The sequence below is a fragment of the Octopus sinensis genome, unplaced genomic scaffold (genome assembly GCF_006345805.1).
Source record: "Octopus sinensis unplaced genomic scaffold, ASM634580v1 Contig11200, whole genome shotgun sequence".
In the NCBI taxonomy this organism is placed as follows: Eukaryota; Metazoa; Mollusca; class Cephalopoda; order Octopoda; family Octopodidae; genus Octopus; species Octopus sinensis.
In genome coordinates, this window is record NW_021832281.1 from 37979 (window position 1) to 57500 (window position 19522).

At 38.2% G+C, this 19522-nt stretch overlaps 1 protein-coding gene across 1 annotated transcript in view; it reads left to right on the top strand.

Annotated features, from left to right (window-relative positions):
- LOC115228865 (serine/threonine-protein kinase ULK2) overlaps nucleotides 1-9742 on the top strand; it is a gene marked incomplete at its 5' end in the record, with an annotated part of 42106 nt that extends 32364 nt beyond the window's left edge. Inside the window, 7 exons of the mRNA XM_029799336.2 lie at nucleotides 1046-1162; nucleotides 3176-3213; nucleotides 3982-4100; nucleotides 5178-5329; nucleotides 6731-6775; nucleotides 7880-7970; nucleotides 9491-9742. Coding sequence (XP_029655196.2) covers nucleotides 1046-1162; nucleotides 3176-3213; nucleotides 3982-4100; nucleotides 5178-5329; nucleotides 6731-6775; nucleotides 7880-7970; nucleotides 9491-9555 — 627 coding nt within the window. The remainder of the gene's footprint in view (nucleotides 1-1045; nucleotides 1163-3175; nucleotides 3214-3981; nucleotides 4101-5177; nucleotides 5330-6730; nucleotides 6776-7879; nucleotides 7971-9490) is intronic.
- Between the last annotated feature and the right edge of the window lie 9780 nt (nucleotides 9743-19522).

The following is a 19522-nucleotide window of genomic DNA, read 5'->3' on the forward strand; positions in this document are numbered from 1 at the left end:
GTGTGTGAGTACATATGTGTGTGTGTGTGTGAGTAATATATATGTGTGTGTGTGAGTATATATGTGTGTGTGTGTGTGAGTATATATGTGTGTGTGTGTGTGAGTATATATATATGTGTGTGTGTGTGTGTGAGAGTATATATATATGTGTGTGTGTGTGTGTGTGTGAGTATATATATGTGTGTGTGTGTGTGTGAGTATATATATGTGTGAGTATATATATGTGTGTGTGTGTGTGAGTATATATGTGTGTGTGTGTGTGTGTGAGTATATATATGTGTGTGTGTGTGTGTGAGTATATATATATATATGTGTGTGTGTGTGTGTGTGTGAGAGAGAGTATATATATATTGTAGACTTGTGGAAGCACATGGCATAGTGGTTAGAGCAGCAGACTCACGGTCGAAGGATCACGGGTTCGAATCTCAGACCAGGCAATGTGTGTGTTTATAAGCGAAAACACCTAAGCTCCGGCAGAAGGTAATGGCGAACTTCTGCTGACTCTCTCGCTCTTTCCTCCTGCATCTTGCAGCTCACCTGCGACGGACTGGCGTCCCGTACAGGTGGGGGAACCTATACGCCAAGGAGGTGGAAGAAGTTTCAATAAATTAAGAAATTGTATATATTTAACTAGCAGTATCGCCCGGCGTTGCTCGGGTTTGTAAGGGAAATAACTATATAAGCATTTTAGAGAGTTACTTCCCTTATATAATAGCGAAAAAAATGCATTAAAATGGAAAAAAATGATGGTAAATTTTTTTTTAAATCGTAGACTCACCGTAAACGCGCGCTAATACCCAGAAGGGCTCGATATGAATCACGACTATAAGATACCCGCTTTTGGTTAAACTGCACCGCAAAATGTGGGAGTAGTTAGGAATCTAAATCGAAGGGGAGAGACACTCACACAACTTCAGTTTTATATATAAAGATATACTTGGATGTGTCTATGTTGTTCGTATCTTTTACCTGTAGCCTATTACCTACCTACCTGTCTCTTTCTCTCTCCATCCATCCATCTATCTGTCTCTTCTTCTAATTCCAGGAACACTACAAGGAGGTGCTAGGAAAATTGAGTTTTGTCAATGACTTGGTGGAGTGCATTATGCAGATTGCACATGCACATGGAACTCCATTTAGCATAGTCTCACCTAACATACTGGTAAGCAATATTTATATATATATATATATAGAGATGCTAAGATTGGAAGTCCACCTGAAGATTGTCGATCAAGACAAGAAACGATTGTAGTGGCGGTTTTTTTGACTATTTATTAAAATTTATGTATTGATTAAGTCTTTCCTTGTTTGTTTTGCAAAATAGTGGTTTTGTCTCTAATAATATTTTATATATATATATATATATACACGTATATATTCACATACACTCTGTATACACGCACACAGACATCACCTATTATTTTCTCTCACTTAATATAAAGACCCCCTTCGGTCATGCATAACCATGGGATTGTACCTAGAAAGTTACCCTCCCAGGTACAAGACCGGGCTGTTTATGGAAGACTAGCAGTCGCCCATGCCAGTGTTATCCAAGGGAAAGGCAATGGGGCCGATACAGCTTGGCACCAGTGACATCACAACTCATTTCTACAGCTGAGTGAACTGGAACAAAGTGAAATAAAGTGTCTTGCTCAAGAACACAACACGTAGCACGGTCCGGGACTCAAACTCAACCTCACCATTGCAGAGCTCGACCCTCTAACCACTGAGCCATTTGCCTTCCCTTCGGTCATGACTGACCATGGGATTGCATCTAGAAATTTACCCTCCAAGGCACAAGTCCAGGCAAGGTTCCTCCTCTCCACGCCACTGATGTTATCCAAGGGAAAGGCAAAGGAGCTGATACAGCTTGGCACCAGTGATGTTGCAACTCATTTCTACAGCTGAGTGAACTGGAGCAACGTGAAATAAAGTGTCTTGCTCAAGAACACAACACGCAGCCCAGTCCAGGATTCGAACTCACAACCTCATGATTCTGAGCCATGTGCCTTCACCTCGTTTCATATACTATAGGCACAGAGATGGAAATTTTGAGAAGAGGGGGGTCTGGTCAATTACAGTGACCCCATTGGTGTAGGTGCCTCATAGAAAGCACTCAGTACACTCTGTGGAGTGGTTGGCATGGGAAGGGCATCCTGTTGTCAAAACCATGCCAGAACAGACAATGGAACCCGGTATAAGAACACAGATGGGGTTTAAAGTTTGCAATAATAGCTGTTTCAGTAGAACTTCACAGATGTATTTTTAGCTTACATCATAGAAAATATATTCCATCTTCAGGCAAAATTTTAAACAGGTCTAAAATGTATTGATGACAAAATCCTTTTTTTTTTTTTTTGCATTAGTGGCATTTTAACAAATAATGTTTGAATTTATTGTGAAAGGTAGGAGAGTCCAGTTTGCTGGACATTGTTGTAGAGCTGGAAAAGAGGTAATTTCTACTCTTCTCCTCTGGAAGCCATCTACTCGCAATACCAGAGGGCACACACTCTCCTACCCTGATGTAATCTCCAGGGATACAGGCATCCAGCAACAGGACCTCCGTAATGCTATGATGGACCGTGAAGTCTGGCGTAGCATAGTAAACTCCATTGTCTTGACCACGGTCGAACAATGATGATGATGATGGTTAGGGTTAGGGTTCTCTTGTGGAAGCGCCATCCAACCAAAGTACAAATATATGGGAAACTACCACCTGTGTCATCTCTTGTGAAGGGTAGGAGAGTCCAGTTTGCTGGACATTGTTGTAGAGCTGAAAAAGAGGTAATTTCTACTCTTCTCCTCTGGAAGCCATCTACTCGCAATACCAGAGGGCGCACACTCTCCTACCCTGATGTAATCTCCAGGGATACAGGCATCCAGCAACAGGACCTCCGTAATGCCATGATGGACCGTGAAGTCTGGCGTAGCATGGTAAATTCCATTGTCTCGACCGCAGTCGAACAATGATGATGATGAATTTATTGAGAAATTAATTAACAAGCATGCAAGAAGCAAACAGAACCAAACAAATATACATTTTCAAAACGGTTATCTTAATTAGTTTAGCAAAAACTTACTATGAAGATATACAAGAAACACAGAGAGTATTTTGAAATAAGGAATTTGTTAAACCTAAGTTGATTTTTTTGCTTTGTTTGAAATATTTTTTCAGACTGAAGAGAAAAACCAAAGAATTATTGAAACACAAAAGTGAGTTATTTTCTTTTCTTTTTCGTTTTTTTTTTACTTTTTGTCTCTCTGTTTAACTGTGAATATATATATATATATATATATATATATATATATATATATATATATATATATTATATATATATGCGCGCAGGAGTGGCTGTGTGGTAAGTAGCTTGCTTACCAACCACATGATTCCAGGTTCAGTCCCACTGTGTGGAACCTTGGGCAAGTGTCTTCTGCTATATCCTTGGGCCGACCAATGCCTTGTGAGTGGATTTGGTAGACAGAAACTGAAAGATGCCTGTCGTATATATGTATATATATATATATATATATATGTGTGTGTGTTTGTGTGTATGTATATGTTTGTGTGTCTGTGTTTGTCCCCCCCCCCAACATCACTTGACAACCGATGATGGTGTGTTTATGTCCCCATAACTTAGTGGTTCGGCAAAAGAGACTGATAGAATAAGTACCAGGCTTTAAAAATAAGTACTGCAATCATTTAGTTCCACTAAAAATTCCTCAATCCCTCAAAGCGGTGCCCCAGCATGGCCACAGTCTAATGACAGAAACAAATAAAAAATGTGTGTGTGTGTATGTGGCCAAAACCGTATGTAAGGTTATAGCTGTGTGTATGTGTCTCTATGTGATTTATATCTGTGTATGCAAGACTGTTAATGTGTGTAGAGGCTGTTCAGGCTCTGTGACCCAATCTGTGTGTAGCCATGATTATCTATAAAGCGTCCCACCTTCACCATCATTCTGTACTTCTCTACTTTACAGGCGTTTAAACCAACTCCTACTCTACGTGCGCTGTCTACAGTTGCTGACGTCAGCACTACAACTTGCGAAAGAAGAAATCAAACACTCGCGTCTTCATCCTCTCACATCGCTGAAGAAGAGTAAGTTACCATTATTATTATTATTATTATTATTATTAAGGTGGCAAGCTGGCAGAATTGTTAGCGTGGCAGGCAAAATGCTTGGGGGTATTTCGTCTGCTGCTAGGTTCTGAGTTCAAATTCCACTAAGGTTGATTTTGCCTTTCATCCTTTTAGGGTCAATAAATTAAGTACCAGTTACACACTGGGGGAAGGGTCGATATAATTGACTTACGTCCTTCCTGCAAATTTCAGACCTCGTGCTTATAATAGAAAGGATTATTATTATTATTATTATTAAGATGGTGAGCTGGCAGAATTGTTATCACGGCAGGCAAAATGCTTGGGGGTATTTCGTCTGCTGCTAGGTTCTGAGTTCAAATTCCACCAAGGTCGACTTTGCCGTTCATCCTTTTGGAGGTTGATAAATTAAGTACCAGTACACACTAGGGGAAGGGTCGATATAATTGACTTACCCCCTTCCTGAAAATTTCAGGCCTCGTGCTTATAATAGAAAGGATTATTATTATTATTATTATTATTATTAAGGCGGTGAGCTGGCAGAATCGTTAGCACGCTGGGCATGCTTAGCAGTATTTCATCTGTCTTTACGTTCTGAGTTCAAATTCTGCCAAGGTCGACTTTACTTGTCATCCTTTCGGGGTCGATTAAATAAGTACCAGTCACGCACTGGGGTCGATATAATCGACTTAATCCGTCTGTCTGTCCTTGTTTGTCCCCTCTGTATTTAGCCCCTTGTGGGTAGTAAAGAAATAGGTATTTCGTCTGTCTTTACGTTCTGAGTTCAAATTCCACCAAGGTCAACTTTGCCTTTCATCCTTTTGGGGTCGATAAATCAAGTACCAGTGAAACACTGGGGTCGATATCACAAGAAATTCCTTGATGGTTGTCAGAGAATTGCCTGTTTCCCTTTCTTGTCAGACTGGTTTGTTACATAGGGAGTATACCTCCAAACTTGCAGGGAAAAATTTGATTAAGTATTAATTCATATTTCACAGTATAAATATATAAAATATGAATATATATACACGCACATATATATGTTAACTGTCTTTATGCTCCATTTTCTCTTTCCAGTTGTCCAGAAGATGAACGTCCGTTACCACAAATGTCTCGACCTCTGCAAGAAGATCCAGCGTTATGGTCCACTGCAGTACACCAACGCTCACATTGCACAGATGCTCGTTGCACCGGTCGACAAGATCATCTACCTTCATGCCCTCGATTTGGTGAGTCCTATAATGGCCCTCACGTCTTCTCTCTTTATAGCTTAGCTTCACATTATACATACATTCTTGCATATATTACTAGCAGTATCGCCTGGCGTTGCTCGGGTTTGTAAGGGGAATAACTATATAAGCATTTTTAGAGTTACTTCCCTTATATAATAGCAAAAAATGCATTAAAAATGGGAAAAAATGATGGTAAATTTTTTTTTAAATCGTTGGTTCATCGTAGACGCACGCTAATACCCAGAAGGGCTCGATATGAATGACGACTATAAGATACCCAGTTTTGGTTAAACTGCACCGCAAAATGTGGGAGTAGTTAGGAATCTAAATCGTAGGAGACAGACACACACACAACTACAGTTTTATATATAAAGATATCATACCTTAATGCTGTGTGTAACAGAGAACTCAGTTAAGAGATTGTGGATATTAGATGAAATGTTATCACTTATTGTATGCAAATTAATTGACCCCGTTTTATGTAGGTACTGGAATGGTTGTGTGTATAAGCAGATTGGATGCTTGTCCCTCCAGGGATTGGTCAAAGAGGTGTAGGCATCTCTGTTGCGAACACAATGTTTGAAAATTAATTAAGACTTTACTCTTTTACTGTGTTACTTGTTTCAGTCATTTGGCTGTGGCCATGCTGGAGCACCGCCTTTAGTCGAGCAAATCGACCCCGGGACTTATTCTTTGTAAGCCCAGTACTTATTCTTTCGGTCTCTTTTGCCGAACCGCTAAGTGACGGGGACGTAAACACACCAACATCGGTTGTCAAGCGATGTTGGGGGGACAACGACAGATACAAACATGTACACACACCTATATACATATATTACACATATATATATATATACACACATACATATATATATTACACATACATATATACACACACACACATATATATATATATATATATATTACGCATACATATATATATATATATACACACATATATACGATGGGCTTCTTTCAGTTTCTGTCTACTAAATCCACTCACAAGGCTATGGTTGGCCCGAGGCTATAGAAGACACTTGCCCAAGGTGCCACGCGGTAGGACTGAACCCAGAACCATGTGGTTGGTAAGCAAGCTACTTACCACGCAGCCCCTCCTTTTTTGTTTCACTCATTTCAGTCACTAGAATGTGGCCATGCTGGGGCACCACCTTGAATTTTTTTTTTAAAGCCTTGCACTTGTTCTGTTGGTTCCTTTTACCAGACTGCTAAGTTAAGGGGATGTCAACACACCAACACTGGTTATCAAATAGCAGTAGGGGAGACACACACGTATCAGTATTGTTGAATGTTAATAATTTGACTTGTTCTGGCCCCTTAACTTCTAGACTTTCTCATCTCTCGTTACTGATTACCTAATTAACTTTTTTTTAATTACAGTTCCGAACTGGTTTATTGGACGAGATTTTAATGAAGATGAATGAGGTAAGCTACTTTCACTATCACCACCACCCCCATCACCCCTTCCTCTCCTCACTTCATTTAGTCTTTGTCTGTCTGTCCGTCCGTCCCCATGTCTTTTCTTAAACGTGTCCTCCCTTGTTGTTTAGCCCCAAGTCAGTCCTGATTCAGCAGACCTATGATCAAAGACGTTCCAGTTGTGATCATCCTGTCTTTTATTCAGGCATAGTGTATCTAGGACTACATTATCTAATGTGCCCTTCTTGTTGTTTAGCCCCTGGTCAGTCCTGATCCAGCAGAGCTATGATCAAAGACGTTCCAGCTGTGACCATCCCTGTCTTTTATTCAGGCATAGTGTATCTAGGACTACATTGTATAATGTGTCCTTCCTTGTTGTTTAGCCCCAGGTCAGTCCTGATCTGGCAGACCTATGATCAAAGATGTTCCAGCTATGACCATCCTGTCTTTTATTCAGGCATAGTGTATCTAGGACTACATTATCTAATGTGTCCTTCCTTGTTTAGCCCTGAGTCAGTCCTGATCCAGCAGACCTATGATCAAAGACGTTCCAGTTGTGACCATCCTGTCTTTTATTCAGGCATAGTGTATCTAGGACTACATTACCTAATGTGTCCTTCCTTGTTTAGTCCTGATCCAGCTGTCCTATGATCAAAGATGTTCCAGTTGTGACCATCCTGTCTTTTATTCAGGCATAGTGTATCTAGGACTATATTACCTAATGTGTCCTTCCTTGTTTAGTCCTGATCCAGCTGTCCTATGATCAAAGATGTTCCACCTGTGACCATCCTGTCTTTTATTCAGGCATAGTGTATCTAGGACTACATTATTTAATGTGTCCTTCCTTGCTGTTCTTGCTTAGCCCCAGGTCAGACCTGATCCAGCAGACCTTATGATCAAGGACATTCCATGTATGACCCTCATGTCTCTTTCACCTACAGTGTTGACACCTAAAAATCCCTTCAACCTTTTTATTGCACAACCGTCCCCTGCTGGCTTCTCCCCTCTTAAAAACCCGACTCTGTTGCACTTTGTCCCCTCCTATAAACCCGCACTCTGTGTTCCCTTCGGCAACCCCTACTCTCACTGTCCCTTTCCATGTCTTTTCAGTGTTACTATCACTACAGTACGGCCCACATCCTGCTACACAGTTTGGCCAACCAAGCTAAGGACACGACGGACAAGTCAGTACTCAATAACTGTAAGTACATTATATATATATATACACTCTTTTAATTGTTTGCCGTTTGACTGTGGCCATGCTGGAGCACCGCGAGTGTGTATGAATTTGTGTGTTGAGTGAGTGTGTATATATATGTTTATCTATAATCAGTGCAAATAACTTTGTTATTTGAGTATTACCTCCCTTGTGAACATAAGGGTGTTTGTGTGTGCGTGTATATATATATATGTGTGTGTGTTGTGCGTATATATGTGTGTGTGTGTGTGTGTGTGTGTATTGTTGTGTATATCTATAATCAGTTCAAATAATGAGAAAATATAATGAAGGGAGAGAGAGAGAGAGAGCTTAGAAAGTTTTCTGAATGAAGCTTCGAAATCTGGTTCAGGGGGAGATAAGCGTTTGTGAAGAAAGATACTTATTTCTTTACGACCCACAAGGGGCTTAACACAGAGGGGGACAAACAAGGACAGACAAACGTATTAAGTCGATTACATTGACCCCAGTGCATAACTGGTACTTTATTTATCAACCCAGGCAGAATTTGAATTCAGGACGTAACGGCAGACGAAATACTGCAAAGCATTTTCTTTGAACAGCTTTGCGTCGATAGGGAAAGTAGGAGATAGATAACTGCATATGGATCGGACCATTACAACATAACTTTAAACGGTCAAATACTGGACATTAAATTCACTGATTTTGCAATTGCGTTGTTGCATTCAGAAGTTCACCCCTTTTTATAGCTAAGAGTTTGCCTGAACGTAACGATATATATATATATATAGCATGTGTATGAGTATATACATGTGTGTACATATAAAATGGGATATATGTATGTACGTATGTATGTTTGTACGTACGTATGTACGTATGTTTGTACGTACGTATGTACGTATGTATCTACGTACGTATGTATGTATGTATCTACGTACGTATGTATCTACGTACGTATGTAATGTATGTATGTATGTATGTATGTATCTATCTATGTATGTATGTATCTATGTATGTATGTATGTCTCTATGTATGTATGTATGTATCTATGTGTATGTATGTATCTATTGTATGGTATGTATGTTCTATGTATGATTAGTATGTATGTATGTATCTATGTATGTATGTATGTATGTATCTATGTATGTATGTATGTATGTATCTATGTATGTATGTATGTATGTATCTATCTATGTATGTATGTATGTATCTATCTATGTATGTATGTATGTATCTATCTATTATGTATGGTATGTATCTATCTATGTATGTATGTAGTATGTATGTGATGTATGATCTAGTATGTATGTATGTATCCTATGTATGTATGTATGTATCTATGTAATGTATGTTATGTATGTATGTATGTATGTATGTATCTATATATCTATGTATGTATGTATATATGTATGTATACATATATGCATGTATGTATGTGTATATATATATATATATATATAGAGAGAGAGAGATGTATATAAATACGTTTATGTGTATATATTTATATTTTTTTTTCTTTGCTTTCTTTTTTTCTTCCCCGCAGACAAATGCAAGGTGGTCAAGCGTCTCCTCAACCTGAAGTCTTACGACACCATTAAAATCACCTGAACGACCTGAAATGGCACACCTCTCGCTCACCGATTCCATCAAGGGCCTCCACCTTCCTCCTCTTCCTCCCCCCTTATACCCAATACTCTCCCTCTCTACGGTACCCACAATTCCACTGCTGTCCCCACCCCGAGGGACGCAAACCAGGTGCGGGTTTGGGCCGAGCGCACGACGAGGTTATTTTACGAAAAACAGTGGAGGGTATATATATTGACAATTGAAAAAATTTGGGGCTCCCTCCTTTCACATTCACTCCCCGCCACCACCATCGTCTTCTACCGGGGATTCTCTTCCAGCCACGACCATCCTCACTCTATGTTATGTCTGAAGTGGGACTTGACTGTCTGCCTCTCAAAAAATGAAAAAATACAAGCAAAATGTGAGAGAGAAATTATATATATGTATACATAGCTAGATATATACATACATACATAGATATATACATATATAGATATATATATATACATACATACATACATACATACAGATATATACATATATATAGATATATACATACATAGATGTATACATACACATATACACACATGCCTACATCGTATTAAGATATATATATACCCACAAGTATGTGTTCATTGTTTGTATACATGCACACATCCATACAGGGTTGGCCAAAAGTCACCTGACAGTCAATCAAACCCATTTAATTCCAAGATTCATTTATGTCTAACAACTGAATGAATTTGACAAAAGCATCTAAATATGAAACATTAGGAAAACTGTTCCAACTGAACCCCTTCTTTAGCGACACATTTTTCCATTTGATTCAATAACAGAATTTCAAATAGTATTTATGGAACTGATTTACCGTCGGAAGACTTTTGGCTAACCGTGTGTGTGTGTATGTATATAAATGTAATATGTGACAATTATTCGGTAGCCAAGATAAAACTCTGAGTTTCGGATGCTGAGGTGGAAATCCACGCCACCATCCGAAACTCGGAGTTTTATCTTGGCTTCCGAATAATTGTCACATATTACATTTACAGATAAATTCCTCTATTTACATAATATCAAGGTCTTTCTTTCATTCTTTTGCTGTCTTACCATTTCTATCAATATACATACACACATACATATACACACATATATATACACATACATATACACATATCTATACACATACACACATAAAATACATATATATACACATATATCTATACACACACACACACACACATAAATACATATATATACACATATCTATACACACACACACACACATAAATACATATATATACACATACATATACACATATATATATATACACACATATATATATATATACACATACATATATATATATACACACATACACATATATCTATACATATATAATGCTTGTGTACTCAAGAAAAAGGAAGGCAGTACTCAATACTAAAAAAAACTAGTGTCATAGGTATTTGAGAAGCTTTTTATTTTGAGTTACCTTCTCCTTTTGGCAAATAAAATCTATCATACATGTGTAGACAAACATTGAGTGAATTGGAATATTTTCAGAAGTGAAGGAAATCTCAAATGCAAGGGGATAGCTGTTGAAGAAATTTGAGGCAAAAATACCCCCCTGAAGGGAATTGAACCTTGTATTTGTAAGGGACTGTTTGGCTCTGTGGTACAAAGCATTCAGCCTGAATTTAAGAGGTACAGAATTCGTTTCAGATTTCCTTCATTTCTTAACACACACACGTATATATATATATATATATACACACACACATACATACATATATACATACATATACACACACATATACATACATACACATATACACACACACACACATATACACGCACACTCACATATACACTTACATATATACATACGTACACACACTCACACATATACATGCACATATGCATATACACTCACATGCATAGATATACATGAAAACATAATTGTTGTGCATGTATATATTTATACAAGAACTGCTGTCTTCAACACCTGTACTCATCCCTCACTTCAGCTGAACTCAACTCAAGCATTCATGCCTAACTCCAACTCAACTCCTAGCTCCCTCTCACCCAGGGGAAAAAGAATAAAAAGGGGGAAGAAGCAAACAAACAACCCCTGTATTCAGAAACTACATATCCCTGCCCCCAGCTTTTGTTTTTAATAACTCATCTCCCTATTGGACCCTACACAGCCACTTTGTCCTTTGGTCAACATAAGGACTACTGTATACACCCCACTTTTATCCTCGTCAGAATAGTGGACTGTGTGCATATATATATATATCAGTGAAGGCACATGGTTCAGTGGTTAGAGTGTCAGGCTCGCTATCATGCCGTAGTGAGTTCGATTCTCGAACCGAGCTAAGTGTTGTGTTCTTGAGCAAGACACTTTATTTCACATTACTGCGGTTCACTCAGCTGTAGAACCGAGTCGCAATGTCACAGGTGCCAGGCTGTATCGGCCCCTTTGCCTTTCCCTCGGGTAACATTGATGGCATGGAGGGGAACTTCCTAGATGCAACCCCAAGGTCATTGATGCCTGAAGGTGGAAGGGGCTTCTTACATAGAAAAATAATTCAGATTGGGTACTTCAGTTGAGGCACCAAAAATTAGTGTGGTATTACCTGTACAATTTTAAAATAAGGTGAATAAGCAACAAGGATATCCAGGGGTAATGCAGTACAACCCTTTCAAGCGGCTCCATTTAATTGAGCAATGCAATCATTACTTCAATTTAAATACAGGGCTATCCTCAGCTGCATAAATAAACAGAATAAATTTAAAACAGTTGGACACATTTGTATAATTTTACTTGAATCATCTAAGAGGGTAAGAAGGCAGACAAAGTCCATGTTGTTTTCACTTCAGCTTAGAAGTCTGGAAGACTTCTATTTATTAATTTATGCAGCGGAGGATAGCTCTGCATTTAAATTAATGTAATGATTACTTCGTTCAATTAAATGGCCACAGTCTAAATCACTGAAACAAGTAAAAGAGTACCTTATAACTTTGAGATTTCAATGATGTGATTGTTGGGCAGGTGTGAAAGGCCAGATCCAGTCAGTTCGAGCAAAAACCAGCGAGAATATTTTGGCCAAATATGTCTGGTTTAAATGCTAAAGGGTTAATGTACATAGTACAGAGAGCCTGAAAATTTGGAGACTCGTGTTACCAGAGCAAGAAACTGGCAGCTTGTATCTTTATGCTGCGTACATTAAATGATATATAATATAATATACACACCTTTTCACTGAAAATTGTCTCATACCTTTATTTGAAATCATCGTCAAGGGAAACAATCTGGCAGAATTGTTTCATGCTATTCCTTCTTGTTTGGGGTGAAGGTGGGTGTAAGGATAAGGGTGAGGATGGTGATGGGTGTTGGCAGTCCCCTCCCCTTTACCTGGTTGTCTAACACCTAAAACTATATTTCTGGGGCGGGGGAATTTTTTTCCTTTTTTTTACTAAATTTTAACTAAGCTTCCTGTGAATGGGGCTGAGATAGAATATACCCTCCCTGTCTCTCACATACACACACAGTTAAATATTTGTAAACTTTTACACACACACAGACACGTCTACACACATTATATGTAAATATACTCAATTATTTAATTAAACTTTACACACACACACATATATATATATATATATATATATATACTTAAATACATATACTTTTAAAATCAAAAATACATAAGTAGGTAAACTATGCATGTATACCCTCATCAACATACATATTCAAATATGAATCATTATATATATATATAATAAAGGGTAAAATTAATTAATTAATAATCTTACCAAGTAGCTTGGTATGTTAAAAGAACCATTATTGGTAAACTTATACAAAAATATATATATGTATATATATATATACATACACACATACATATTTACATTTACAAGACAATTATTTATAATATTGGCAAAAAGCTGTGATTTTTCTCCCCCTTGTTCTCTTCATACAGCCCCCACCCCTGCATCTGCTGAGGTCCAACCATGACCCTCCCACACCTCTCTATCACATTCTTCATCAAAACACCATTTCCCACTTTTTTTCTTTTTCTTCCCCTCCCCCTCTGTTTTTAATCAGAAAATAACATTTCTCTCTCAGTTGCTGTTCTGACCCCTGTCTTTGCTACCCTCTGGCCCTGCTTTCCATGACGCTCCATGCCTAGTTAATAAACTGACCCCATCTAAAACCAGCAAGCCAAGTAATTAATACAGGGGCAAGTCCTCCCATCTTTATTTTTTTTCCCCACCCCTTTTAAATTGTATAGCTTTTAGGCCCTCTTCTGCTAATTGAGGGACGCAAACTAGTCAGAAAAAAGGAGGGAGGGACTTGTGTGTATAAATTTTTTTTGTTCTTTATGTCAGATCCCTAGGGCTGGTGCTTTTGTTTGTAGGGAGAGAAAGAGAGAGAGTTTTGAGTTCTGAGTCCTTGGTTGTTGGCCGCAGGAAGGAACTCGACAGAATCCCAGCAGCAGTGATTCTCAGTACTGGGTCTTTTAGCAGGAAACCAACAAGAACATGGACCCTGGTGAAAGGACCAGCTGGTATTGTGGTGGGGGCGTGGTGACGGCCATGGGAGTCGGAGTGTCAAATAACCTGGTCAATGTATTAACCCCCTACCATCCATATTATTTTAGCAAATGTAATCCTTCTTAATTCACATGGTTTTGAATTAATCATGGATTATCTCATAGCTTTGAGATTTCAGATGATGCGATTGTTTATTTTTAGCATGACATTGTAGGGTAGGTGTGAGAGGCTGGATCTGGCTGGCTTGAACACAACACAGGGAGAATATAAGGGCCGGATATAGCTGGTTTAGATGCTAGGGGATTATATATCTATGTATAAGGCAACAAGGGGAACCTCTACGTGGTGGCCAGCCCTGCTGGAAATAGCAGCCAAGTCCCTCTCAAAACACATATATGTCTTATGTATAATCATATTACTCTGACAAATGTATTGCTTATTTATATTAATCCTGGATTATCTCATAGCTTTGAGATTTCAAGGACGTGATGGTTTATCTTTAGAATGACATTGTAGGGTAGGTGCGAGAGGCAGGATCTGGCCGGTCTGAACTTAACTGGTTGAAATGTTAGGGGGTTAAAAAAGGGGGAGTCTGAGTTTCTAAACGAGGAGATTGATTTGGAAGGGGACGAGAAAAAGGAGTGGGGTAGGGAGTGAATGAAGCACGTGTGTGTGTGTGGTGGTGGGGCAGGGGTAAAGTGGTAGAAGTGCCACTTCCACTTAAATATATACCTCCTCCCATCCCCCAAGAGATAGAAGGGAGAAAGAAAAAGTGTAGAAGAGGACAATCATCCCTGAAATATATATTTGAAGGCCCCCTATTTCAGCCCATAACAAACTGGCAGAGTGTTTGTAGGAGTAGGGCCCAGTTGAAGGGTCTAGGGATATACACACAATATTTATATAATATACATACATACACACACACATGCATATACACTCATATATATTCACAATATTTACATAATATATATATATATATACATACATACACACTCATATATACACAATATATATTTACAATATTTATAATATATATATATACATACATACACACTCATATACACAATATATATTTACAATATTTATAATATATATATATACATACATACACACTCATATACACAATATATATTTACAATATTTATAATATATATATATACATACATACACATATACACTCATATATACACAATATATATATATACATACATATACACTCATATATACACAATATATATTCATAATTTTTATATTATATACATATATACATACATATACACTCACATATATACACAATATATATTCACAGTATTTATATTATATACACATGCACACATCTTTTTTTTTATGTGTGTATGTATAATACACATATTTATACTCACATACATATATACACGAGGGGTGTATGAAAAGTGTTGAGCCTCGAAAACGCAAAACATGGTACAAGACTTCTGATGAAGATACAAGACTTCAAGTCTCAAAACCTTTCATACACCCCTTCATATATACATCCATACACACACACACACATATATATATGTATGTATGAAATATATATACATAGGTATCATCAACATTTAACACCTGGTTTTTTTTTTTGTTTCCATGCTGGCATGATATAAGATACATACATACACATTTATGTATAAAATATATATATATACATACATACATACACATTTATGTATAAAATATATATATATACATACATACACATTTATGTATAAAATATATATATATACATACATACACATTTATGTATAAAATATATATATACATATACATACACATTTATGTATAATATATATATATATACATACATACACATTTATGTATAAAATATATATATATACATATACATACACATTTATGTATAATATATATATATATACATACATACACATTTATGTATAATATATATATATACACATTTATGTATAAAATATATACATACACATTTATGTATAAAATATATATATACATACATATACACATCTATGTATAAAATATATACATACATACATATACACATCTATGTATAAAATATATACATACATATATATATATACACACACACACACACAGATTTCTAAGGAAATTTGGCAAAAGGAAGAAGGTTGCTCTTGGAGTTGCCCCTCCCCAAGAGAGGTGAGAAGGTGAAAAATGAAAGGGGAGCCATGGAGTCCTAATTATTATTATTATGTTTAAGGGCTGCCCAGCACATAATGACAGGGCCCTCATTATCTCTCCCAGGCCCCTGCTTAGTGTATCAGCTGGAACCCCAGCTATCATTTAGAGGCTCTATATACTGCTGTATGGACATGATATAAAAAAAAAAAAATAGTGTTTTCCACCCATGGCTATCCTGCCTTTTATTTAGATTCTTTTGGTTTCTTTGTGGGTGCATGAAGGGCAAAAGACAAGCTATAAGGGGCAGTGTCTGTTTTGAGACAACCTCCACCCACCCGCTCACAGCTGTATTACTTATTGTTCCAGTCAAGGCCAGGCTGGAGCGACTATTTTGACCGATCACGCAGTGTGTCTGGTTCAACTGAAATTGCCATCGTCGTCCACTGCAGAAGGAGACTGCAAGATGCACGAGGGTGTGACACACTGGGACTTGTTTTGGTGGGTGGGTGGGGGTTTGAGAAGGGAGTCAGACGAGGACCAAAGTTTCTCGGTGGAAAGGCACCGAAGAAAGGGAGGAGGAGGAGGAGAGGAGGGGGTAGCTATTTTCGATTAAACGTTTCGGTCTTGGGTGCAAGGGGGGTGGAGAGGAGGAAGAAGAAGAGTAAGGGTGGGGTGCAGGTGGTGAGGAGAGGTGGGGTTGACTTTCTGGTGTCCCCGAGGGTTGAGGTGACAAGGGCAGGGGCAGGACAGGGTGGAAGCACACAGGCGGTGGGTACCCCCCCGGGTGGTGGTTCACTTACAATAAATACAATAAAATACATCAATTCCTATAACGACCACCCGCAGTGAAAACAAGCCCCCCTACCCACTTCCTGTTCCACCCGTCCTGTCCCCCCACCCCTACCGCTGACATAATAATAATAATAATGTGCCATACTGTGTAAATAAATAACAGTTTTTGTTTGATGTTGTTGTCGTTGTCGTCGTCTAGAAAAGATGTAACTGTAGAAATGATAGACAAAAATGGAATAAAACTATATGGGTTGGTTTGAAAGGTTTACAAATCTTTAAACAAGTAAGCCAAAGGGGGTTGGGAAGAGGATAAAAACAGGGGGTGGGGACCTATGTGTCTACAGTTTTGTAAATATTAAAATTTTTTTTTTTTTATTTTCTTCACATATTTCTTAATTTCAATAAAATCTCAAATTTTACCTCAAAAATCCGTCTTTGGCTTCGTTTTTTGATCTTTGCTTTTCTTTTTTGTATTTTTTTTTTCCGTATTTCTTTCTTTCTTTCTTTCATATGTCCGCGTCTTTGTTGATGCTGTGATGTTCATGCCTTGCTCTAAGGGATTTGATTTTTGATCTTTGCTTTTCTTTTTTGTATTTTTTTTTCCGTATTTATTTCTTTCCTATGTCCGCATCTTTGTCGTTGCTGTGATGCTCATGCCTTGCTCTAAGGGATTAACAGAAACTGGAGATATGTTAATTTCAAATTTTCTTTTTTCACAAGGCCAGCAATTTCGGGGGGAGGAGGAGGGAAAGTCGATTACATTGACCTCCCCACTTCTGCTCAACTTAATTTATCGACCCCGAAAGGGTGAAAGGCAAAGTTGACCTCGGCAGAATTTGAACTCAAAACGTAAAGACAGATGAAATACCACTACACATCTTACCTATTTCTTTACTACCCACAAGGGGCTAAACACAGAGAGGACAGACATAGGTATTAAGTCGATTACATCGATCCCGAAAGGATGAAAGGCAAAGTCAACCTCAGCGGAATTTGAACTCAGAACTTAACAGCAGACGAAATACCTATTTCTTTACTACCCACAAGGGGCTAAACACAGAGGGGACAAACAAGGACAGACATAGGTATTAAGTCGATTACATCGGCCCCAGTGCGTAACTGGTACTTAATTTATCGACCCTGAAAGGATGAAAGGCAAAGTCAACCTCGGCGGAATTTGAACTCAGAATGTAACGGCAGACGAAATACCTATTTCTTTATTACCCACAAGGGGCTAAACACAGAGAGGACAAACAAGGACAGACAAACGGATTAAGTCGATTACATCGACCCCAGTGTGTAACTGGTACTTAATTTATAGACCCCGAAAGGATGAAAGGCAAAGTTGACCTCGGCGGAATTTGAACTCAGAATGTAACGGCAGACGAAATACCGCTAAGCATTTCGCTCGGCGTGTTAACGTTTCTGCCAGCGCGCCACCTTACACATCTTACCTGGCATGCTAACAATCTGCCAGTTCACCACCCTAATAATAATAATAATAATAATGGTTTCAAATTTTGCCAGAAGAGCAGAAATTTGGCAGGAAGGGAGTAGTTGATTATATTGACCCCAGTATTTCACTGGTATTATTTTATTGATCCTAAAAGAGTGAAGGGCAAAGTCGACCTTGGCAGAATTTGAACTCAGAACGTAAAGACAGGTGAAATACCACTCAGTATCTTAACCTGACATGCTAACGATTCTGCCAGCTCATCACCACACTAATAATGATAATATATTTTTTTTTAATTGCCCACAAGGGGGCTAAACATAGAGGGGACAAACGGATTAAGTCGATTACATCAACCCCATTGCACAACTGGTACTTAATTTATCGACCCCGAAAGGATGAAAGGCAAAGTAGACCTTGGCGGAATTTGAACTCAGAACGTAAAGACAGACGAAATACCTATTTCTTTACTACCCACAAGGGGCTAAACAGAGAGGGGACAAACAAGGACAGACAAAGGGATTAAGTTGATTACATCGACCCCAGTGCGCAACTGGTACTTAATTTATCGACCCTGAAAGGACGAAAGGCAAAGTCGACCTCAGCGGAATTTGAACTCAAAACGTAACGGCAGATGAAATACTGCTACGCATTTCGCCCGGCGTGCTAACGATTCTGCCAGCTCGCTGGTTGTCCGGAATGTTCAGGCTGATTTTTAGCCCTTTAGCATTTAAACCAGCCATATCCCGGCCAAAAAGTATTCTGCCTGTTTTATGTTCAAACTGGCTAGATCTGGTCTCTTACACCAACCCTACAATATCGTTTTATAAATTAACAGCTACCTCATCCAAAATCTCAAAGCTACAAGATGATGCATGATTAGTTCAGAACAATGTGGATAAAAAGGGATTAATTTTGGCAGAATAATAAGGACACTAAAGGGTTAAAGGAAAGAAAAAGGTCAATAAATACTTGACATTACATTTTTAATCAACCAAATATGAACCATTTTGTTGCACAAAACGGTTCACAAAATGCCACACAGGTAATATATAGTGAAACAATGTAATAAG